This window comes from Sturnus vulgaris, chromosome 19 (genome assembly GCF_052056855.1).
Source record: "Sturnus vulgaris isolate bStuVul1 chromosome 19, bStuVul1.hap1, whole genome shotgun sequence".
Lineage (NCBI taxonomy): Eukaryota > Metazoa > Chordata > Aves > Passeriformes > Sturnidae > Sturnus > Sturnus vulgaris.
Genome location: NC_142261.1, coordinates 6,815,412 through 6,841,622, shown reverse-complemented (window position 1 = coordinate 6,841,622; position 26,211 = coordinate 6,815,412). Strand labels below are relative to the sequence as shown.

At 38.9% G+C, this 26,211-nt stretch overlaps 1 protein-coding gene across 1 annotated transcript; it reads right to left on the bottom strand.

The window, feature by feature from the left end:
• Window positions 1-5,633: 5,633 nt before the first annotated feature.
• CHFR (checkpoint with forkhead and ring finger domains) lies at window positions 5,634-25,782 on the bottom strand. Its single transcript, XM_014894505.2, has 18 exons — window positions 25,703-25,782; window positions 25,161-25,305; window positions 23,181-23,280; window positions 18,453-18,562; window positions 16,829-16,888; window positions 16,463-16,675; window positions 15,556-15,771; window positions 15,113-15,269; window positions 14,732-14,886; window positions 14,228-14,390; window positions 13,287-13,429; window positions 12,692-12,811; window positions 12,310-12,393; window positions 11,525-11,595; window positions 10,824-10,911; window positions 10,549-10,656; window positions 9,426-9,498; window positions 5,634-7,313 (listed from the first exon to the last, which is right to left on the bottom strand). Exons 2-18 carry the CDS (start codon window positions 25,291-25,293, stop codon window positions 7,271-7,273), a joined length of 2,037 nt encoding a protein of 678 aa, XP_014749991.2. The 5' UTR covers window positions 25,294-25,305; window positions 25,703-25,782; the 3' UTR covers window positions 5,634-7,270.
• Window positions 25,783-26,211: the final 429 nt, after the last annotated feature.

Genomic DNA, 26,211 nt, shown 5'->3' with positions numbered 1-26,211 from the left:
TCTTTAGAAATTAACCCTACCCTGGCTGTGCCTCCCTAAGTACAAATCCAGGGCATTCAATGGAACACTGAACCAAAGGGAAGCCTGCTAGTCCTATTGCCTTTAACAACCCCATCAGTATTTTAATTGCCTCCTGGTGATATTTTCCTATCTTAGCAAGAGACTCCTGCATGTTTGTACCACAATTCAGAATTGTTTTTCTCTCTTAAATGAAAAAATTCCCCTCTGAAGCTGCATTTTGCAGCTAAGACAGCACATTGTTTTAAAGCAATAGTATGTCATAAAACAGGTGTCAGAAAGAAATCTTCTGCACAAGTCTTCCCCTGTATTAGCTGCACTGTGCATCCAGTTATCTTAATCCTCCTCTGTGAAGGCATTTAAGACTGATTCCTGAAATATTTAACTGAATTATTTATGATTTCACCTGCTATTACAGCTTCCATTTGCCACCTATTAATGTCTGAGATATGCAACACAAGACTATAGGTTTTGCCTTATATTTTCTCTGGGTGTTTACATGTCTACCTAGACATAGAAGCTGTGCAGCTGGTAGCAGTGGAAGCAAAAACACATTTGCCCTTTAGCAGTTGACTCAAACATGAACAGCAAACAAGTCTCTGCAGTTATTATTTCCAGACTGTGTTGAGTAGTTTTGAAGTGCCAAAGTCTGGCTCCATGTTGGTTGGTTCTTTTTTGGTGGGTATTTTTTGTTGTTGTCGTTGTTTTAAATTAATGCTACTTGATTCAAAGGGAAGAGTTAATATATTTATGATTTTGAAAGTATTTAGAAGTCTTCACTACTCTAACAATAACTTCCACTGCATTAAATTAATATACATTGTAATTCAGTGTTCTGTTACTTATTACATTTCTAAAGGTTGAAATACTAAAATCTACTTTTGAAAAGTACTTGTGTTCAATTATTGACAATAGTTATATTTGAAGGGCTGGAAAAAGTGGCTTTTTCAATAAAAGCATGTTTAACTACTAATTTCTATGGTGTAACAACACTGAATATGTTTTGCTGAAAGCCTGAATTGTGCTTCAGAGCACCAGGGCAGTGTGTGGGGTACCCCAGTGGTGGCAGAAGAGCAGAAAAGCACACACTCCCTTTGGAGATCCTTTCAGTTTCTCTGCGACTGAAGATGAGGTGGTTGTTTACACTGACCTCCTTCAGTACCTGTTGTGGAACCAAAGAACAGACTTTGCTAACCAGGTTTGGCTAACTGCTGCCAGAGGAGGTTTCTGTGGGAGTTTGTGTTTCCTCTCTGCTGCTGCTGCCTGAACACTCTTCCATCAGTGCCTGCTGCAGCAGCACAGGGGCAGTTATTGATGGGACTGCACCAGACACCCTGGCTGCAGCACGGACCATACACACACACAGAGATGTGGGGAGAGAGGCCCTGCTCCTGATGAACCTGCAATATTGAACAGTGCTGCTTATTCTCAGAACAGAGGTGGCTGATTTACCAACGATTGAAAGGTGCTGCCTTCTGCCAGCAGAAGATACTGCAGCCCAGTGCCTGCAGGTGGGTGCTGCAGGTAGCCCAGGGGAGACTTCAGTTTTGTGTTTGATTAGAGTTTTTTTAATTTTTTTTTTCCTTTAGGCAGATCACTAAAATTAACTGCTAACAAGGTATTTGTGTTTTATTTTGTACCCTCAAAGAACGTATAAAATATTTTCTTCCTCTTACAGCTAAAGCAACTGTTTTGAAGTTCTCATATTTTCTCCCCCCCCCAGGAACACAGCTTCTACCCAAACTCTTCAAAAAAAGTCACAGTGCAGAGTTAAGAAATTCTGAAAGCTCTGGGTGGAATAAAGCACTTTAATACTCTCAGCTGCAAATATTGACTAGGATTAGTTTTTAAATAGTATTACTTCTGGCATTTATTTTGTTGCTAACAGCTATTGTTACTTTGGAAAGCTATGCTGCCACTTTCAATGACAGAAAACCTCATCCCTCGTGCACGGGCTTAGATTCAGTTTTACCTTTGTGAACTGCAGGGTTTGCTGTGTGATTCTGTGTCCTGTAACCAAGCAGCAAAGGGGATAAGCACCCCAAACACTCACTGAAGAGGAGGAAGAATCACAACTGCATGGGGGAAAAATATTTTGGAGCTAGCAAAGAGAAGTATTCTTTTCAACAAAACTGAGGAATATTCATCTTTCTTCTTTTTAAAATGAATTATTCTGGAATATACTAGTCAAACCCTCTAGCCAATGTGTTAGGTAGACTAAATAGGACAAAAAAATATGTGCATTCCCTATTTTTTACTCTGTACAAGGAAAGCTTCAATATAAAAGCTTGAAGCTATACAAGCTGACAAGAATCTGGTGTGCTGAGGTTCTTACTGTCAGGTACTTAAACTAGTTGAGAATGGAGGCTCAAAGGGAAAACAACAGATTTAATATCCAGATAATGCATCTTAGAAGATTCAGAATAGCATTTAGCAAGAAAAATCCACTTATAATTTAGTAACAAAACACGAACTGAGGTTTCCTTTCAAAACTCTAACTTTTTGTTAAGAGCAGTTGGTTACAAAGCTCTCTACTCACAACTGTTTTGTTGGGTTTTTCCCCCCTCGGGAGGGCAGAACACGAGCCCTAACAAAACATATTTGCCTCAAACAGTCCAGTCAGTAGATTTTATTCTAAACAATTAAAGATTAATTTGGATTGCAAGGGAAAAGAAAAGGCAAGTCCTAAGCTAACACTTACCTAATGAAAGCAAGTGAAACTCAGCAGCACTGAAAAGAATACCCAACAGAGACTAAATACAGCTTCAACATATATTCATGGTCTGTCTAGAAATGTCTTTGATGTTAAACCTCATATGGCACACTTAGCATTTTTTATAATTCATTTCCTATGGAAACTAATGAGCTTAAGGGTGAAATTACCTCATTGAAAGTCAAAATGGAAGTGTGAAGAAAAGAAGGATGACCTGGAAAGCAGATTTAGAAGCAATCTTTGCATATTAAGCATTGCTGTGGGAAATAGTATAATTAGTTTTCTTCAGAACTTATTCCTTGGAATTGTGTAAGTGGTATTTCAGCTCCCAAACATCATGCAGAAAGAATGTTAGATAAAATAGGTGGAAAAAATGCAAAATCCTCACATGTTCTTCTTAAAGATGTTTTTTCCCTAACTTTCAGTGACTGTTGACTTATTTTTAAGAGGGCAGATCATGAAAAATAAGGTTCCTCTCCAGCAGACATCTAAGGGGCCATAAGAAACCAGATTTTAAGAGCATAATTTGGAATAAGCATTTACTTCCCAAATTCCTAACTCCTTTTACTTGAATCAAGTTATTTCCCTAAGCCCTTGCTGCAGGCTAAGCCATCTGCCCTACACAGTTCTACAGAAGACTAGAAATTGATACCAAATGTATGCATTTTGTTTGCTAAATGAAAGAATGATTAACCTTGGACTGTCAAATACCAAGTTTTTCTTGTTAAATACAATGAAAACAGTTTCAGAGGTATCAGCAGAAATTATCCTGTAGAGTTCAAGTACCTGAGCCACTCTGTGGGCTCTAGGAACTGCCATACATTTGTTCCCTCTCAGTCACACCAACATTTTTATTTATTCTTTATGGAGAAAGTGCTTGGAAGAACTTTGGCTGTGCCAGACCTGATATCTCAATAGTGCTTAAATCCCAAATCAGCAGCTTCCTCAAACTAAATTAGTTACAAGTCATCTGTTGACATAATGGAGTATAAAACATTTAAACCCACCAATGCAAGTGCAGGGTTAGCCAAAATTACCAGTTTTAAAGGCTATCAGCTCATCTTTCTGGTGCACAGAACAACATAGTATTTTCACTTTTACAATACTCAACCTGAGTTTGAGTTTCACTTAAATTTAGTCTGACAGCTGGGCTAAGCACAGCAACAGAGATGAGCTACAACATTAAAGGGTATACAGCTTCAAGCATAGGAATGGCAGCAGCACAAAAATCCTGGGATGCTAAACTGCAACTTGAAAGTTAAAACTCTGGCATTGCTGTCTTTCCACCTCAGATAGAACAGGGTGCAGGCAGGTCCTCCCATTTACTCAGCAAGGCTAAAGTTCTGTTCAGAAAAAAACTGTATTAACAGTTGTCATTTGAAACCTTATAATTTATACAAATTACACTGTAGTAAAGATGAACACAGAATAACTGTAATTTTATCTAGGCTGCTGTTAAATCAGGTGGTAAAAGACTTGTCACTTTGGTGTTTATGGTGTTTGTTGCAAGAAACTAAAATAGTAAATACTTTTAAATAGTAGCCAACTTTTTAATTTGTTAGCATCTTGAAGCCCTCTTCTACTTAATAGGCTTTTGCTTACATCATTTATTATACATCCTGGAGAGATACTGATGATCCTTTGCAATATCATCTGACATTTTCAAGGAAGTTTGAGAATGACACAAACTCATGTCACTTTCAGTTACTACAAGTCCAGGGATGGTATTTACTTGTAAAATCTCAACATTCAAATAATTAACTGGTTGACTGAGTATTAGCAAGTATTGCATACATCCATTTCTGCAGTGAGAGTATATGCTATAGAAGAAACACAGACAACTTCAATAGCTTTTTTTTTCCTTTTTTTTTTTTAATTAATAACTTCTTAGTTCAGGAAAAAAATAAACCACAAAAGAGAACTGGAAGAACTACTCTCCACCTTCTTTATAAAAGAACTTTTCTCAAAGACAGAGACAATATACCTTGTTCACCACTATGTCAAATCCTAATTACCTCAGTTTCCACATCTATCCTACCACATGTCATGCTCAGCTTCCAAACATCTCTTATAAAGGAGGTGGGGATGTGCTTTAGACAGGTTAAAAATATGCTGCACCTTTACAGTATTTAAACAATTACACCAAGCATAGTTCATACATTTATCACATTAACTATCACCTGGTAACCATACATTTAAAAAGGTCTAATGTAGAGTATGTAATACCCATGACAGATACTCTTACTTACTTAAGAGCATATAAAGATCAGGATTTATTCACCCTCCCCATCTGCAAGTCAATTTCTGATCTCTTCCAGGTACAATATAAATGACAAAAAAATCCCTTCATTCCATTGCACTACTGCAACCCTATATGCATAGAAAGGCAGATTAATTACCTGTGACAGGGAAAAGGAAGAGGGGTTTATAAAAAGAATTTGAAGAACATCTACTGCACAGGTATTTTAGATGTTAAGCACATGAGTTCTGCTGTTTGGGTTTTTTCCCCCAAGTTTTTTTCCTTATGGTCACACAATACACCCCAACACAAACATAACTTGAGTAAGTGCAAGTTACTCCTGACCAACAAAACAACTTCAGCACAAGAGGCCTGAACACCAGCACAGTGACAAGGCTGTGCTGAAAGCCCATCTGGGGTGTGGGAGTGGTGAATGAGAATGTAAAGCACATTTCTGCATATAATGTGCAAAGGCTTGATCTCCACAACTGCACTCAATTTGCTACATGCACAGCCAGAGATGAAAATGAGATCAAAACCAGCTGGGAATGGTTGTCCTGAGAAGATACAATAACCATTTAAAAAAATCTAAACATAAAATACAAATACAGAAGCAACAGAACATTGTTAATAATACTAAAAGACAGAAACACACTGTTGTTGTTAAAAGAAGTTTCAAGTAATATTCCAGATCCAATTTCAATCCTACTCACAGGAGAAAATGCCCAGAGATTAGGAAGAGAAGTCCACACCAAAGTGTATTTTTAATAGCATAAGGGCATGGTCAACAGACTCATCCTTGCAACAGCTATTTTAAAAAATAAAAAATCTAAAACAGAAAGACAATTCTAATTAGCATTCATATTAAGATGTGCATTACTGGAAATAGCTGTTTAATTCACTGCAACCAGTAGACATGATGTGCTGCATCATTTGTGCTCCATTATATCACAAGATACTATGTGTACACTTTTTAACATCCAAGTATAAATCCTGCTCATAAAATAAGGCATACTTAAAAACAACATGGTCTCTACAGAGGTAACTTTGTATCCTTTCTTCTCATTCTGCTTCACTCTTCTAGGTGTGATGAAAACGAAATTGGTCCCAGTCGAGGTTTGTCAACATTAGCAACCAGTTTATGTTGAAACAGATTAGGGAAGGGGGAAAGTTGGGATTTATTTATTTTTAATGACACTTGGGACATCTTCTGAATGAGCTCTGCAGAAGGCATGGAAATAAAAATCTACATTTCCTATGTCAGTGACACCAGTGTGCCCCTTCATGATCCCTATCCAGAAATGCCTCCATATTGCTACAATTTGTCCAAACTCACTTATTTCCTGTAAGATTGTTCCTTCCAGTAAAGCTGCTATATTCTGTTTTAAATTATAGCATTTTCTGCATTTTCACCAGTGTATGCATGCTAGAGAACAGCTGCATTGCAGAGGTACATATTTAGCACATGGTATAAAACCAAAAAAGAAATACAAGAAAATGAACCAGTGTGTCCTACTGGCTGCTCTATGTCAAAAGCACTGTTTGGTCTTCTGATATAAAACACTACAGAAGTAATATTAGCAGAAGTCTGTTCTGCTTCAAGTATTACCCCAACTTTAAATGTGATCTTCAAATTTTTGTGCAATTCTTTTTGTAATTTCACGTGAATAAAAACATCAACATGTCTAAACTAAGAAAGGAAACTGTACTACCTCCACTGTAACACTACACATATGGTAGAAGCTTTAAGTTGAAAGAGCTGTTTATTGGATGGATTATTTAAAAAGGAATATTAATGTGGTTTCTAGCCCAAATGCAATGGGTGGCAACAAAATATCAGACTACCGCAAAATGCAGTTACAAATATACACTGACAATTTCCTTCTTAAATATTAATGGCTCTTGAAATACCCATCAGATACTTTTACAAAACTTCTCTATTTTAAGTCTAACGATTTTTCTTAGTTTCTTCACAAGTAGTGCAAATACACTCCTTATTCTTAGGTCATCCCAAGATATGGCTGGTTTTTGTGAGTGTGATTTGTTTGTGTTCTTCACTGAAGTGACACAGGGACACTGTAGTCATGAGCATGGAATGCAATGCTTGCTGGACTACTTTGGGAAAAAAAAAAATCTACCTTATTCATGTACAGCTGTAAAATTCTACAAATTAAGAATTTCACATCGGGTTACCTGATGCAAAAGTTAATGATTCCCTGCTATGGGAGCAGATCCCCTGAAACCTTAAACTGTACAAGCAGTGTAACAGGTTTTTGTCCCCTCTCTACAGACTACAGTTTTCAGTTCTTGAATCGTGTTTGCTCACAAATGTGATTGAATTTCCTAAAATAAAGAAAAACATAAGAGTATTAAAATGTAACAAAGTTCTCAGAAGGCAACAAAATCAAGTCAGCATCTTTCACAGGGTATTTTAAATGTTAAATAGTCTGAAGCAGACCATTTACACACTAAAATCTTTTTCAGAACCTGTTTAGATCATACTTTACTGCCATTTTCCATGTAACAGGATTTTCAACATCTCTCCTGCCTAACCCTCATTAGTTTTATTATGCACACAGAAAACCTGTTATTAAAAAGCATTCCTCTATACTTCTGCATACTTCAAACCCAGCAGGCAATTAAAACAGGAATCAGTGAATTAATTTCCCCTGCAAGATTTAGTAACTTTTAGTAGACAGCATTACACAAGTCATTAAGAACAAGAACTAACCAGGCTACTAATACATTTCAACATAAACACATTGTCTCAGTGCCTTAGAATCTTCTGGAAAGAAAAAGTTTCTCTCAGTCTGTATTATCGAAGTTTTTATGGGAATGGCAAACCTGTCTTCATGGATTAAACAGGTAACAATTTAGTACCAAGTACTTCTTCCCACTTCTCAAAAACATTTCACTGTTCACTCCTTGTTCTTCCCTTGCTTGGGCCATGTGACCCATGACACAAAATTGAAACAGAAGTTGGGGTGTTGAGTGTGTAACTACATGTGGAGGAAACGGTGCAAAGGAGACCCTGAATTTCCCCTTAGCTGGATTAGATCAAAGATCAGAAAAACCTGGCTCACATAATCTAACTACTTAGCAGAACGATTTAGCTCAAAAAAAATTAAAAATTATCTGGATATAAAGGAGTGGTATGACAGGATTGTTTGCTTTTATGCATTTTAGGAATTAACAGTAACAGCCAGTAAACTTCTAGGAAGGACTAATGCTTGGAAACAAAAAAAAGAAAACAAAGAAAGAAGGAAAAGGGAAAAAGAAAGGAAAAAAACCCCTGAGTCATTTTTATTCTAGATGAAATTATCCACAACATGAACAAAGATGACTGGTGAGTACTTTGATATTGAATTAATGCTAACATTTCAAAACAAAATCTCCTCTGGGAACACAGACAGTCCTATAATGTGAAGTTACAGATAGCATTAGTACTTCAAATTACATCTGCAACTTAAATCCAAAATTATTTTTGCAAGCTATTTGGTAAAACCCTTGAATTTGTAAAAGACTGCAGATGAATATTTTACAAGTCTGTCTTATGATCTGCTTGCCTGAGCTGCACAGACTGGTTATTTTCAACCCACAGTACCTGAAATATTAAAGGAATTATGCTAAGCGTGTATGTACATTGCAACATTAGAAATGTACTGCAGAATCTACTATTCATTAAGGCAATTTCTCAATAAGGGGTAACAGCTCCTCTATCTTAAATTAAACTTAGAATTTAGAGAATTATTCATAAGGTGAGAAGGATTTTTCCACCCTCCCTGAAACAGTTAGCTCTTAGGGAGGAAATTTTGGTTTTGCTTTATGAGTCTTTAATATTTGTCTTACTACATGTGCATCTTTTTATAAGAATAAAACTGCATGGGTCATCAGAAGCCTTGATATTTTTATTCAAGAAGCTTGATTTACTTTGGAAGGACATTTCTCATAAGTGACCAGATACCAGGAGTCCAAGGCTGGTATTAAAACTCTTGACAAGTAGAGGGTTAAATCTCTTTTCAGGTTTAATATTTCGTTTTTGAGGCATGCCAGATTCCTTGGGTCAGACGTAAGACCTAGAAACTCCTCGGGAACCTGCTGTGGCTTGGGTTACATGCTCCAAGCTGCTCCTGTTGCTAATTATTCCCACCAAATGATCTCTTCAATGGAAGCTGCACCTCACTAAAAGAATCTTTCCACCCCAGTGGGTGGAAAAACAGGCCCAAGAAGTGTCAGCCATGGGTTACATCAACTTACAAGTGCAGGCAGTGCCCTTGACAGAGGACTCATTTCAAAGTTGTGTTAAAGAAAAATGACCAAAAAAATCCCCAATGCTCACCCAATCCTGCTTTAAGCTGCAAGTTCTGGCACTTCAACGTTGCTCTTTATATTGTTGTTGGTTTGGTTTTTTTAAGGGACACAAAGCAAAACCACCTTCTAAAGTGCACAACTTACATGGCATGATGTGCTTTGACCTGAGTTCGACAGTTGCGTCCCCAGTAGCAATCAGGACGTGACGTGACAGTCACTACAAGAAGAGCAAATGAAATGCTACATTTATTACAAAAGTCATTAAAGGTGACCTAGATTATTAAACCACTGCTAATGGTGGTTACTCATCAGAGACAAGACATGATTGGCAAGAAATAGCTGTAGAACTATATTGCTTCACCTTTCTGGAAACAAAGCAAATGCTCTGTGAAGGGCAAGAAATTCATTTTTAATGTTAAGTTAATGCAGATTTATGATGAAATTATTTGGTTCTCAGTGCTGGCAATTGAAGTTTTGCCATTTAGCTTAACAGAGATGGATTTGGTTAGACACTCAGTATTTGTCTAGATGTATTTCCATACAAAAGAAAAATTATTAATTTGGGTAGAGTTTGCTGCTTTCCCCCACCTTGACATACATTACAATTCAGTTGTCCAGCAGCTGAACTGAAAAGCAATGCTAAAGGTAAACCAGGTACACAATTTTTGGTCATTATGCACAGCAGTACAACCAGAGTTCTCAACATCTTAAGACTGGGAAGCTGTTGCTAACAGCAAGAACTAAATTGACAGAAGTAATATTTAAAAGCAAACTGTTGGAACAGCTTCTGTTCCAAACAAATTTAGGTCTGAAGGAGGCACAGTTGCTTGCATGCTATTTTATACTAAAATTGTAAATGCAAAGATTTAGAATCAGTCTATGAAAACATTCTTGTTCCTAGCTGAGTGCTGGTAAAATGTTAAATTGTTCAGAAGATGCATCATTTTATGTGTTTAAATGGGAAAATTAATTACAGCAATTGGTTCCTGTTGACTATATTCTGATTTTACTGAATTCCTCTTTTCACTTAGCAGATATTCCACAGATGAGAAATGATACTGAAATAAAAGGTTCCATTAGGGAGTCTGAAAATAACCATATGCAAGCATAGCAGCTGACAAGTAAAGCAAGGAGCGTAAGGCATTAGCCCTGCAACAAGATTTACACTGGGCTACACGAAAGTGCCAAAAGAACACCAATAAGATAAAACTGATATTAACTCTTTCAATTACTCTCCTCATTGCTTATTGTGCAAAACAATCCCCACCTGGCAATTCAGCAACAGGAATATTCTGCCTGTACTGGTAGGCAAGTTCTCGAAAGCTGCGAAGGCCACAACAGTAGCAAAGCACTGTGTTCCCAGTAATTCTGTAATCTGGGGAGAAAACCAGTTTTTAAAAATGTAAGATTTAATAAATCAGACGTAACTAAAGAGCCAGGACTGCACTGGTTCTGTACACAGAACTCCAAACTTCTTGGTAACAGAGCTGAGTTACATCCAGACAAGGAGTCATGCACGTGCAAGGTGAACACAACACATACCTGACAACATAAAAACTCCTCTTTGAAGAGCTAAGAGACTTTCATTTAACATATTTTTCCATGTCAGACCCCTGGATGCCAGGTAATCCTGAAAAGAGCAATTTAAGTGTTTAATCTAGAAAAATCTCCAACCTTAGAGAGTAAGCAAGCCATTTATTCTCAAATATTTCCAAATCTATCAATAACTATGTTTTCAGAATGGGTTTATGCTGATGACAAGTGAAAATAAAACACCTGTAACTTAATTAGTATGATACAGTCAGACCACCAATAAAACCTTCCACTAAGTATTTTTTTTCAGATCTCCACTGTTCCCAAAAGTATGCAAATAGATTCATTCCAGTCACACTCTCATTTACCTCAAATCAAGATTTCCTCCAGCTTACCTAATTTAGGCAACCCTGTTATAGTATGGGCAAAATATTTTCCAAACAAGTTAGTGTGAAATTTAACTTGTCTGGGACAAAATATTTAACAAGCATTGCTTGCTTGGCACCTTTTTATTGAATTATTTTTCTCTTAAATAATATTTTGGATGATCGTTTGGAGCTCCTTTAATCAACCTTTTAGAATCAGGTTCTGCAATTGATACAATGCTGCCACTGTAACTACTAGGCAGCATATCACTTCTATTTCATCAGTGAGTACATCTTAAACTTTGTGCATTTGTTATTATCACACACAGTGATTTTTAAACATACCTTTAGGATATCTGATTCATAGTGGTTGTTATTCAGGACGCCATCTAAACACTTATCACCAAGATTTATTTCTAATGAGAACAAGGAGAAGAAGAAAAGTTACTATTTCTCACCCAAACCCCGTGGCCATCACACATTTTCTGAAGGTTCTTCTGTTTCTTGAAATAACATGCACAGGATCATGTGAGCACCAAGCACATGACTGCATTCAACATTCCCAAATGCATGTGATTTATAACTTCTAGTGGCAAAGACAAGATACTGAGATTTTACAATTTCAGTTTCAGTCCACCAACACTACCAAGCTGCAAAAATTACCAGTTCTAGTAAGGCATATTCCATTAGCTCCAAACTGCAGTCAAGCCATCCCAACTGCTCTAATTTATTTCTTCTTCAATGCCAAAATCCTGAGTTTCAGGAGTCTGAATGTTTAAGAGGGCAAGGTTCTTTTCTAATCCGTTACCACCAGATGTTCAGTGCTCTTGCACTGGTTTGTATGATTCTCTTCCTAGACTGAAATACACCATGGTTTTTTATATTGGAAAGAATTCTGCTCAGCAAGTGTAGTGTCTAATCCAAATATTGTGTGAAGAGACAAATCCTCTCAACGTTAAGACACGTGCCACTTCATTTTTTTGTGTTTTTGATGTGAGGACACAGGCCTTGCTTCTTTTCTGCATGACTGTGCTAAAAACATGTTCTGTGTCTCTTAAATTACTTAAAGCTCAAGACAGACATTATTGGAAAGTGAACAGGCTGATAAGAAAAAAATTACTCCACAATACCACAGAACGGTGCCAAGCAGCCAAAACACGCCATGCGAGTGCAGCCCCAGTACAAGTGACAGAAGGGCTGCAGACAAACTGTGCCTGTAAAATAAGAAAGAAAACTCTTGTAAGGACTTGAACACAACAAAACTCAACAGTTACCATTCTCATAAATCAATAACAGAGTCCTAATAAACTTGGTTCAAAAAAGGTACAACTTTCTCATTTAAAATACATTCTTTAAAGGACTAATAAATTCTATAAAGGAAGATTCTTTCATGCTGTCACTACAAGAATCCAAATAAAAAAGATTCATATTAAAAACAGTCTTCCAAGTAAATTTAAGTTTAATAATAAATAAGGAGAGTTCTGTAGAAAATAAAATAAAAAATGTACACACATTGCTGAGGAGCAACATGAGGATTCTGTTCACGTTCTGCTCTTCGGTCAGGCATTGGCTGAAAGCAGCAGGTGCATATTACATGACTTCCTTGAGCAGGACACACGTATTCCTGAACAGCTGGATGAGACAAAAAGGAACAATTTACACAATTGCAATCTGGATGAGGAATCTTATTGAATATTAACAACATAAAAATCTCGAAGTAACAAGCAACCTTTTTACAAAGATGCTATGAAACAGCAGAAAAACAGCATTCAGACTTCTAAACTGCACAGGTTTGTAAAGTATTTCAGTACGTAGAAAAGGTTAAGAACTTTTCAACCATCTGATCAATCATCAGCAACCCATTTTGGACAGTCAGAGCCAAACATTGTATTTGCCAAGACACCGGTGTGGAGTTGCTCTCAGTCCTGTGAGAGGGAGCTTGCTTAGGTCTAACTTAGTTCATTGTAACACAGCTCATTTCCTAGCTCAGGGAAGCTGGAGATGATCTTCAAGACTCCCTTCCAACCCCAACCACTCTGTGACTCTGCCCTGAATGTCTGAGTTGCAGTATTTTTGTGCTGCACTGCTGAGACAATGTGACACTGACCTGCAGGGAAGTTGGCAGAGGTTGATGGAGCATCTCCCAGAGCCTGCATTCCTCCTGCCTCTGTCTCCTGGCCTGCGCCAGACACAGCTGGAACAGAGTGTCTTCGGTACCCTGGGCACTGTCTGCATACTATATATGGTTGACTGAAAGAACAAAAAGTCATATGACATTACACCAAACAAATGCAAATACAACTTACATCACTATGCTAGACAAAGCTGGTTAGACTCAAAGTTTAAATTTAGGATTTCCTCATTCAATAACAGATGGAAGTTTATGTAACTCAGTACCTTACAGCTCTGAAGTCTGCTGTAGTTGTGACAGATAAAAACTTGAGTTTTGTAGTATTCCTCAGGAGGTTTTAAACAAAAGGAAAAAGAAAAAAGAGTAATGTGACGGAAAGAGAGACGAACAGAGCAGGAATAGTTATCTACAAGAATTCGTCTGTTCCTCTGTAGACAGTGAGCAAGAAGTGTTTGCTGTTGAAAATAAAGAGGAGGTATTTTGGTACTTGGGAATTCCTAAGTCAAGCATCAGCTGCTTTGGTATCACACACCCAGAGAAAGCAGCATTCCAGACACATAAGAGAGCACAATCATTGCAAACGCACTCAGGATCATGGACTGCTTTATCTCCTGACAAGATCTTAGCTAGAAACCTGTCTTTTTTTGTTCCACAATTCAACATAGAACTGCTGGTCACAAACTGAATCTTTTAGGAAGTTCTAATTTTTGCTGATTGCTCAAGGTTCAAAAGGATGGCCAGCAAAACTGCCAAGTTAATTACTGTCAAGAATGAACTTCATCTGAAAACAGATCCTGGCAATGATCACAGAAACACTATCAGCAATAACAGCATTTGTGAAACTAGCTCAGTTTGTGGGTCTGTGCATTCAAACATAGGCACATCTAATTCAGCACACAACTTAAAAACAGACATACCTGATATCTGAGGATTCACTGTCTACATCAGACAATTCCAGTAAATCTTCAGAACTCCCCTCCTCATCTGAAAAAGATCTCCGCACCTTAGGCTGCAACATGTCTTGAGTAATTTTGTTTCTGGCATCCATGCTCCGAACATCATCTTCATTGCGACATTTATCTGGCATGAGAACCAAATTCAGACTTCCAGAGAAAGGAACACCTCACATCCCTTAAATGCACTCTGCTTTCTTAACACAGTTACCATTATTGTGTTTTCATTTTTGTAAGACTTGGTTTTGGATGAGAGAGTTCTAAATCATCTTAGTTCAACTCCCCTCTCTGTTAAGGAAGTCTAGGATCAGGCAACTTAAGTTTTGTTTTCAAGACAAGCCACGTCAGAGAAAACAGCAGAGTAACAAAACACACAAGTATTTTATAGGCAACAGTGTGTCTAGACATCAGTTAGGCAGCTCATGTGTGAAATCCATAGGATTCTGCCACAGATATTGTTCAACTTGCCTGGATGCTGAATCAGATAAGCTTCAACCAAGTTGTTCAATATGTGATTTTTACAAATTCGTTCTACTGGACAACGACAAGTTGGACACAGAGAAGATCTTTCCATCCATCCTGAGTAGCAGGCAGCACAAAAAGTATGCATACAAGGCTGCAAGCTGGAAAACATAAAAATGGAGTCAAAATACAAATATTACTTTTTTTCAGATACATCCATAACACTGAAAAAATTATTTAGCATTGATTTGACTATCTAGATGGGGTAGGAAAAGGAAATTCAAGAGGGCTTGTGAAAATGCTGATTATCCTGACCTCCTCAAACAGTTGTCACTGAATGTCTTGCATTATAACTAGATGATTAAAGCTTTTGTCACTCTTACATACCTTACACAGTCATGCAGCAGTTCTTGGCAGATAATGCAAGTTAAAGTCTCTTCCATCTTATCTGGTTTCACATTTGATGTTTTTGCATCTTCAGAGCCAATTTTAATTATACATTCACTTGGAGCTGCTGGTGAAAGATTTGGACATGCATCTTCATCTACAAAGACAGAAGATAAGTTTAAAAAAGCTTTAAAAACTATTTTTATTCAAGTATTTTAAAAGTCCCTGGAAGATATGTACTGATTCGCTGTTCATTGGCAACGATCCCAAAAGAGGTTCTTGCTGTACACACTACAGCTTCTGCTACTGAAGACATTATTTCCACAGGACCAGATACCAAGTGAGACACAAGACACAAGCTGAAGGACTGATGACAGCTGTTGTAATTCATTTTGGAGGGGTAGGGGTGAGGGTTAAGTTGCAGAATACTGTAGTTTACTAGCCTCGTTTTAGTTTCTTCTCAGCAGGTTCAAAACCTTCCTCCTCCCCTGTTCTTTGAGAATCTGATTCTGCATTTTCTTTGTCAGTGATTTCTGGAGCGACTGCAGAAGTTTCAGCATTCACATCCAACTTTTCATGCTTGTCGTGCAGTGCTCTTACACACATGGATTCTAAGATGGGGAAAGCAGGCACAGAAGTGACAACTGAGGACTGTGATCCTATAAAATAAAAACAGAAACATCAACATGGCTGCACACAGTTATGAGACATGTGAAAACAAAAGGTACTCAAACCCTGACGAGGCACACGCATCAATCCAAACATCTGAATAGGAAAAAGTGGAGCAGAAAAGGAAAGTCTGCATAGCTTACTAAACACACTCTGAACCAATCTGACTAATTGGAAGACCTGGGGGAAAACAACCTATTAGTTGTGTAACCCTACTTAAAATCCCCATTCCTCTTTCAATTGTGGAGTATTTATTCTTAAGACTATTATCCACACCAGGTCTTCCTGACAAAGATGCCAGGCGGGAGTTATGCAATACTGATCATACGTAACAGGTTGGGATCACAGCAAAGGGAAAGCTTTGTTTCCATAGGAGCCAATGAGGTCCCAATGAACTGCTGACAAATGCATAAAGGAATTCTCACAATTCCTTCACTCATCCATCAGGATTTAATCTGCTTGCTCGTAGAGAGAAAGTTAAAATGCACACATCCACCTGGTATTTTCACTAGAACTTTACAAAGCAAATTCTAAAGACTGAGATAGGGGTAAGAGACCAATCTGCTTAAAGTAAAAACTAGAATAACAGGTGATGAACTTCATTCAGTGGTCCTGGGTCCCTTCCAACCCAGCATTCTATGAATGTGTGATCAAACTTTAAATACTTGACCCAAGCCTCACCAGAAGTGGACGGATTATCCTGTTGAACAGATGCAGACTCAACCGGAGAGGTAGAAGCAGCATTAAAGAGGTTTGATGTAGAAGTAGATGGCTGTGGTTCCTCATAGCAAGACTGAGTAGCTGACAGTGATGAGGTAATTTGGGTCTCATCATTACTTCTTCCTGTACTTGAGGTATCTTTGGTCTCATGGCATTGGTTTTCTACATTAACTTCTACAGTTGGAAGGGGGGAAAGGAAAGAAAAATATCTGTGTGACAGTCACCACATCATGGCTTCAAAATTCCAAGGAATCAAACTCTCTCAAAAGGGTTACATTAGTCATTAGAGCTTAGCTCCTCTTCATGGATCTTGAATTACTTCCTTACCTACTGGTTCTTGAGTTGCATCATGTTTTGTGTTTAAGGATTCATAAAGATAAGCAACATCTGAAAGAGATTTAAAAGTATTTTAAAATATGCTCTTTAAGCAAGAAATTCACTAAACTTAATCCCACATAAACAACTTCTAGTCACAAATGGCTGCATCCCCAAAGTCTCTGATAATGGAAGAGGGAAATGAGGGGTCACCTCAATAGTAACACGTTAATACTCCTACTTAGGAGGCAATTAGGAGCAGCACAGCAAGATCTTTTCTTCTCAGGAAACCAGGCAGAGCAGCTTTTGTGTGATGTTTAACTTGTGCCAGCCATGGAACCAGAGGCTTAATCATTTCTTAAACCTAAAATCTGCTCTGTCAGAACAGACTGTATTTTTACTGATACTTTGAATCAAAGTTCTTCGAAGAAGCTTATTATTTCTGAGCTCACATCTCAACCTCTTCAATCAATATTATTTCATTTCTTTGTGAGATACACGAACTCTCAAAAATACAGATTAGGACATGCCGTAAGTTTCAGCCAGAAACTAATTTAGAATCTATTAATAAAACCAACTGGATAATATCCTTTTCTTTTCCATCTTACTTCAATTTAATATTGCTCCAAAAATTCCTCTACCTTGCTACCTTTCTGTCATCACCTACAAGCAAATAAGTCTTAGTTTGTAGCAGTCCTTTTTCTGATCAGAAGTTAAAATATTGTCTCCTTCAGTAGGACTTAGAAGGCCAAACAGGCCAAATCTAAATTCTTCTCTGTGCTTGAAGATGGAAAAGCTGAAAAAGCAAAATTAGAGGCTTGGTAATTTAACTATTTATTAACCTAAATGGAAATCAGTGATTCAGGTCATTGCCTGGAAAATTCACCCAAGTGATTCATCTAAGTAGTATCAAGTGCTATAGTGACAACTTAGAAAAGATTTGTGAGATAAACTGTAGAGACAGAAAAATATAGCTTATCACTGCTTCATGTAACATTTACACCAGACAGCATAAATCTGTCTGTATATAAATTAACAGTAATTTCATAAAGGAAGTATTTCAACAGTGAGCATGTATCTGAAGAATTTTTTAAATTAACAGTTCATATGTTCATTACTTACGAAAATTGTAAATAACAGCATTGTTCCAGGTTTACCAATTCTACTTTCACTGTAGGGCTTTCCCTATCTCCCCCCACTTTGCCTCTTACCTCTTTAAAACAAAAAAAGCCAACGTACACACACAAAAAACCCCCACACACAAACCAAAAAGCTTTTGCAGCCTTTCCTTCTGGTGCCAAAAACTGCTTCACTGGGATATATAAAGTATCACTAACTACCCCAGCAATTTGACTTCTAAAAGAAGCACTGGACATGTGATTAGAACCTCATTACTTACCATTCCATGCATTAGTTCTACCAAAATTACTTCTAGGCACATTTAAATTTCAGACAGTTGCTCAGATTTGTCTCTGTAAAAACCAGCACATCCATGACCTTTTCTCTAGGGACTTGTTTTTAAATATATTTCTCTTTAAAACAGAACTACTCAGTTTTATTTTACAGATATTTCTTTTCCCTCATGACTCAAAAGAAAATGATTAAGCATGTCATTTAAAAAGTACTATTCACTTACTGTTCTCTGGCTCATTTTTTCTGTAAACAACATAGATCACATCCCCAGTCTGTAATGGGTATGTCTGCTTCTTAACCACTTTCAGTTTATTTATTACTGTTCCATTAGTACTGAAAGAGAAAGAAAAGATAACTTAGCATAAATGTTTTCATAATTACACAGGAGAAGGAAGGGAAAACACAAGATACATTTAAAGAAGAAAAACTATTGGCTACCCCCCAAAAATGCAAGTGGACTAAAAAACTTTTTCTAAAAAAAAGGAAGTCTTGAAACAAATTCCCCCGAAGACAAAAATGCAGAGCTACTGGAACTTCAAAGCTCATTTGAAGCTACTGGTAAAGAGATGGCAGTTGATAGACAAAAAAATCCCTGATATTTAGCCAATGTCTCCAAATAATTAGAGGACTGTTTCTGTATAATAGTCTCCACCCTTCAAGTATTAAACCCAAAGGGACAATACAAGTTCTATTCATAACGTTCCAGGCCATGTTTTCCATTTAATACTGGGAATCTCCTAAGATGTTCTGTGACAAAGGAACTTCTCCCTTACAGTCAGGGATGCCACGCAGTGTTAATTTTTTTACTCTTCTTCCTATAAAAGGAAAAACCCTAAAATTGTGAGGTTACTTGGACTGTTTGCAACTTGAAAGTGAGAAGTTAACGAGGTGGGAAAAAAGTGATACATAATGAAAGATGAGTTGGAATGAATTATTTTGATATTGATAAAAAATTCAATACTTGTAGAAATTAACTAGGGAAAATGAAAATGCAGAGCATTTCTGATTAATATCTTTATTCTCTTAACTATGGGTGATGTTGTATACACAAGCCATTAATGTTTTATAAAAAAGTCAAGTTATTCAAGAACTGAATAATTCCAGCTCACTTGCAGTAAGTATCCTTCAGGGCTGCAGCCTCTCGAATTTCAGACTCCTGCCACTCAAAATCTCAGCAACTGGTACCAAATAGGACCGAACAGAAAATATCTGCTTTTCCCTCTCTGCAGAGCAGCTGCAAGAAATAACAGCAAAGCTGTGCTGCCATCTCCTGGAGGCACAGCCCGTGTCCAGGGCACTGCAGACTGGCCCTCACCTCAGGGAGTTATTTGGAAATCAGCACCTTCCCCCTCCACTTTTCTGACACAAAAGTATGAATTAAAAGTTTAAAAGGAAAAACAAGTCCTTTGGAAGCACTACAGCAAGTCGTGATCAAAGTATTAGTTCTTGGTCTTGCTGCTGCAGCTGCTTCCACAGTCTATGTGGTTGAATCAACGAATCCAACATAAATGAGATACCAAAAAAATAGAAATGCTACTTGTAACTTTCAAGAAATGAAAAAAAAAAAAAACCATCTTTGGGTCACACTGATGAAATTTCAAGCTTCTCTTACAGGCAAGTATTTAGTTTGTCTTTTTCCCCCCCAGGCATACAGATGTTGACTAGGCTGAAAGACAAGCACAAAAGAACCAGCAGAGCAGAGAAATCACTAAATGATTGCCAAAATTTAGTAATTAAGAGGAAAAGAGAATTTTAGTCAGTCTGATAAAAACAACACCAATTTTAAACTCCATACTGATGGTAGTGATAACATATTTTAAAAGATTATGTTGAAGCAAAACTTCTATCTCCTTCACTTGCCAAATAAATAGTAAAATTTACAGCAACCTGTCAGAGGTCCTTTAAAAGAACAAAGAAACATCAAATTTGACCTCAGTTTTCCAGAAAGTATCTCCCATCTGCCCCAAGCTCTTCCTCTTTTGTAATAAATGAGCTAAATCCAAGTAACAAGACTTGTCTTTCACTGAATTTTAGCTTCTACAGGCAATTCCTAGCCCAAACATTTCACTAAACACAGGGGATGAAATGTCACAATAATGTATTTCATGAAGTAACTCTTAACCGGCAGTCATGACTGCCAAGTTCCAAGATCATTCTGGGGGACAGTAACACAAGACATTTTTGGGGAAAGGAAAAACTCCAAAACATCAACATCTAGTAACCACTCAGGCTTGGTCTCACAAAGCAAGATGCAGAAATAGCTATGCAAGATCCTGCTCATCAAACTGACTACAGACAGGCAAATCTTTGCAGTTCTGTATTTACACAGACTTCAGTGGGAGCTGACTAATGAATTAATTGGCACACATGGACCCAAATGAAGTAGGAATAAATGGATATCACCTAACACAGAAAATCATAAGCTTTCTTCAATGCATTAGTAAACTAAAGCAGTGGTATTTATCTCTCAGCCAACAACCAAAGGGAAAAAAATATTCAACTATCCCAGATAATTGTATCAGTCTTTCACTTCCAATTCCAGGCTTTAGCATGAGGCTTTGAACAGATATGGTGACATTCCAGATTAATGTTGTGGGTATTTTTTAACCAGACACACATGATAAATTATGACATTTGTACATTCCTCTGATGTTTCAAATTAAACTCCCCACAAAAGAAGTAGAAAGTACAATGAGAATCCCAAATATGAAGGCCATTCATTAGGACTTGGTATTGAATTGATGCCAACTGGCTGTACCATTTTTCAAGGGGAGAAGAAAAACAGTACTATCAGATATAAACTGTGTTGTGAAACTGTCACAAAAGGTTCCAATGGCACTTTTTTAAACAGGGGAAAAAAAAAATCAGGCCTTGACTCAATTCCAATATAGTTGATAACTACAGTTTCATTAATGAACCATAAATTCTGTTTACTTCCCAATCCCATCTGCTGTGCAGAATTGACATGAACAGCTTCACTCAGAACTATGTGTTAAAATTTTCATATCCTTCCAAGAAAAATGCCAGTCTAATAATTTCTAATAATTATTTGCATCCATCCAGGAAAAGAATGTAGTTTATGTTAAAGCTTCTGGGTTAACAGTTATCTGTTATTAAAGTACAGAATCCCTTCTGTACTGTAATTCTCCACTCCTTCAATGTTCATAGACACAGTTTGGACTGGAGGGTGTGGAGAATTTAGTAGCTGAAGGGTCACCAGCACCAACTGCAGATCAACCTCCAATTTACCCACAGAAAGGGAGTATCAGCCTGGTCTAAATAGTTTCCTGATCTGAAACATAACCTACTACTTAAAACCTTAAAAGGAAAAAATACTAGAAAATAACAAGAAATTACACTAGTTGCCTTTAAAATTTCTTTTTCAAAATGGAGAGTCTTCCAAACTGCTTTTACTGGGAGAAATCCAACTACTGCCTCCACTGTGTTAGGTCAGCTTGTTCAATTTGTTTTCTTTCAAGCACTATAAAGCAACTAGTGCATGGTTTGGAAAATAAAACAGAAACATATCCCAAAAGAGGGCGAGTCTGAGTATTTTATTGCACTATTTGCTAATTCTTGGCTTTTGTTACTTCCAAACTTTTATTTACTCAATAATTTTGAATGCTCTACACATTTTCTTTCACCTGCAAATTTTGGGTAATTCTTTCCAAAGTATATTCAAGAACTCATTATGCTATCCAAAGATAAAATGTTGGCTGTCTACATATATTTGATTGTATTCTTTGGATTAGGTACAACAGAGAAACAAAGTCCACTCAGTTTGACTGTCCCACACTCACTGCCTCCTTCAATGCATTCCTCTTCACCAAAAAAATCTAAGCTTGACCACAGCAATGTTTCCAAATTATTTTCAACTTCAGAGAAGAAAAAGCTGACCTTGCAGTATTTTTCTGTGACTCTGGGCATCTGTACTGCCAACTCAAACATTCAAGAATCATCTTCTTTCAGCTGCATTTTTTGGGACTCATCTGCTATTTGGCACAAACACTGGAAGACCCAGAAGAATCAGAAAAGTCTTCTGCAAGCAGTCATATCAAACCTTTTTGGTTTCTTGATTCAGCAATTGGCAGCCACACTCGAACTCACAGGAGGGAGAGCACTCCAAGGATTTCCTTTGTTTGATATACAGAAGTGTAACAGGCACAAGCAGCTCCCTGGCAATGCTCCATGGGTGAAGCCTTTCTGCTACACTACCTTGTAACAAGCCTCACCTTTTCATGAATATATCATACACGAAATTAACTTTAATTTGGCCTTACTAGTTTTCTGCTGGCTGCACCTTCTGCCTCAGGGGGTGGGTAAGAGGGAAGTGAAAAAAAGAAAAAAAAAAAAGGGGAAAAAAAAAAAGGAAGCAGGAATGTTTCTGCATCATGCACAATTTATTTAGCTTGTTCTGTCATAACATTGGTATAAACCAATTCTTCCAGGGACAGTTTCTCAAGCTGAAATTTACAGCTACACTCTGGGACTGCCATGATGGCAAACATGGCTTGGTTTGTTGTTTGGAACATCTAGAAATTTAGGATTATAATGGAGAATGATAACTATAAACCTCTCCCAGACATCCCAGCTAATCGTCTTTTTTTCCAAAACCTTAGCATTCCATCCCACTGCTTCTGGGAGTATAAACCCTGCAGGGACCTATCCTGGACCCATTTCTAATTACAACCTTGAAGAGGAGAGGGAATACACCCTTGTCAGGTTTGCAGATGACAACAAAGCAGGGGCAGAGCTGACAGCAGAATGTGCCCATGATGTACACAGATAAAGAGGAAAGTTTCACATTTGAGGTTTTGAAGGGTATCATGCTGAATGCCTGTTCCAACAGCCCAAAAGGTAATTTAATGTTATTGTGGTAGCTCAGGGTTAGTATCAAATACCTGCTGAGCTTTGGACAAAAGTACCTCTAAGAATATTCAGAGAAACCAACCTTGTATCTTCCAATGACACTTGACCAGACTCTTCATCCACTATGATTTTACAGTGATCTCCAGACACCAACTTGTTGCCAGGGAAAGATAAGTCACAGCCTTAAAAAGAAAACAGATTTTCCAGCATGCTTAAAAATACACATTACACAGTCAGATCAGCATTTTACATGGCTATAAATGCAACACAAACTGACTCATGTACATCTGCAATAGTTCAAAACTTCTTCTGTCACACAGGCAGCAACACAGTCCAATGTGAGATACATAAATACAAGTGGTGAGATTGAAATGTGTTATCAGCACATGGGGCTACCATTCGAAGAGGTTTCAATTCCCTTTTTCCCCCCAACCCTGGCCCTACAGATGGCAATTAAATCACAGTTACTCTGTTCTAGAGTAGCACAGAAATAAATCCACACATATCTGAAGTGCTCAGTTTAACTCCTAAAAGCATACACCTCACAGCACTCAGCTCTTTTTCCAATTCATTGAGATGCTGTCTCATTGGATTTCGCTTCTGTTTTATTCTGGTGTACCGGGGGGAAGTAGCATGAACCAATAACTGATCAAAAAAAAATTATTGTCACTGCTCTAACTTAGAGTCTTTTGTTTGTTTTTCAACAGGAAACTTGTCCTCATCTCTGCTGACAGTTTTGTTGTTTTTTTTTTTTTTTTAATAAAGCTGAAGAGAATTACAAATCCAGGACTAAGATTTAGGGACACATAGGTGAAGTGCCATGATGATGTGACAGAAATCTTCCTACCTAGAACTCAAGGGCTCTGAGAAAATCTTGTCTTTTTACTTCACTCTAACATTGCATATTCCAAACAACACTCAAGATTCTCTACTGATCTCTCACAAAGGATTCAAAGTACTTGCTTACACCAAAGTTATCATTAACAACCAGGATTGCCCCTCCACCTATTCACACCGTGGGTGAACTGACCTTAGCCTACCCAACAACAGATCCAGAAGGAAAGCAGCAACCACTACTTCAAACAAGTAATTCTAATACTCCTGAAGAGTCATAAGTATTGTTTATAAAGTCACAATTTGGTATTGTAGTAACCATCCATTTAACTAATCCATTAGCAAACAGCTATGAAAGCAACTGAAAGAGAAAGAATTCACCTTTTTTCTGCCAGACAATCCTCAAACAAACATCAGATTGAAGAATTCACCCACAGCTTACTGATAAGCAATCTCAATAGATATCACCAACTGTAAATTTGCAAAACATTTTTCCTACAAGACACTATTTGCCTTTCTCATAGAGCTATAGCATCTGGTGTTTGTTCACAACTATTTTTACAGGAAGTGACTAATCAGCCAACTAGCTTGAACTGATGAACAGGGAAAAGAAAATTATCACTGTCAAGGCAGAGAAAAAGAAACTGAAAACACTTCAGTTCTTGTTTCAAATACAATAAGCATGAAACCCTTTAAAATAAAGGCAAGTGAGACAAGTCCTAGACTCTGGGAATAAAGCTTTCAAACTGACTCTCAGAGAAACTTCCAGTACTTGTTGGCAGTCTTCATATGGCCAGAAGAATTAAGGGCTTTTATGTGGGTGTTTTCTTTTCTGTGAAGCCAAAGGATTTTGCATTGCAGTTCCAACTTACTTTAACCACAGAAACGAAATGAGAACGTAAACAGGACCGAAGCACAGAAACTTCTGAATCAACAATCGGTTCTCCTTATTAATACAAACTGCCACATACTACATAGAGGCACATTGACTTTGAAACGTGCCCGTATCGCAAGTTAATGAAAAAGCAAAGGTCAGTATAAAAACTAGTTATTCACACAGCTAAGAGATAAATTAGGAATACGGGGTGGCCCAGCGAGCACTTCCAACAGCTGAAAGCACCAAAGCCAACTAGTTTCAGTCCACCTTCCAACGCTGTAAGGGCCAGGAGGGGGATGGCCGCTGTCCCCCGAACACCGCCCTAGCCAGGGCAGCGCGTCCCTGTCCCACCTTTCCTCCGCCCAATGGTCCATTCTCTCTTCAGCAGCAGGACGTGCTCTGCCTCATCAGCACCCAGCCGGATCAGCTTCCCCCAGGGCTGCGGCTGCTGCTGGCTCTGCTCGCCTCCTTCCGACTGCTCCATTTGGATTCACATCTGACAAAAACAAACAAAGCCAACCCAAAGCCCATCATTACACGGCCCCCGGGGCGACACAGGGTCCCCGGGCACCCCCGGGGCCCGGCCCTGCGCGCCGCTGCCCCTCAGGCCCCTCGCACCCCCGGGGCTCCCCCGGCCTCGCCGCTCCCTTTTGTGCGGCGCCGCAAAACCCTCCCTCGCCCTCGGCCCCCCGCAGCCAGCCCACCCCCCTTCCCTGCGCCCCCACCCCGCACGGCCGCTCCCCGCCCCACGGCGACCGAGCCGGGGGAGCGAGCCGGGGCGGCCTCCGTCCGTCCGCTGCCTTCCCTGGAGCGGGGCGGGGGCGGCCGGCGAGCCCGAGGGGCGCAGCGCCCCCGCTGCCCGGCCCGGCCCGGCCCAGCCCAGCCCCGCTCACCCCAGCGCCGCGGCCCGGGCGGCTCCTGTCAACAGACATTGCCCCATCAGCTGATGCGGCCGGGGCGGGCCCGCGTGCCAATTGGCCAGCGCGCCGTGAGGGGCGGGCCTTCCGCCGCCCGCCACAGAGCCTCGCTGCCCTTCCGGTGAGGCCGCGCCGCGTGCCGCCCGTAGGGAAAAGCGGGCCTGCGGTGGGGCTGAGGCGGCGGCGACGCCCCGGCGGCCATATTGGGTGTGGGCAGACATCTTAGGTGTGGGCGGGACTGGGTGCGCGCCGCCATCTTTGTTATGGGCAGACCCATGCACTCATCGCGAGCTGTCTGTGCCGGCAGCCGGCTGGGGTCGTTTCAGCGGTCGCATCCACTGAGAAATTGTTGTATTTTAACTCTTGGATGTTGAGCAGTCATTGGTTTGTCAGCAGCGGATAAATAAAGATCATAACGTGCTGTTCCAGGGCCAGGGTTTAAAAAGCAAGCTCGGACCGAGGCCGGATCAGTGCTCGCAGAGGGG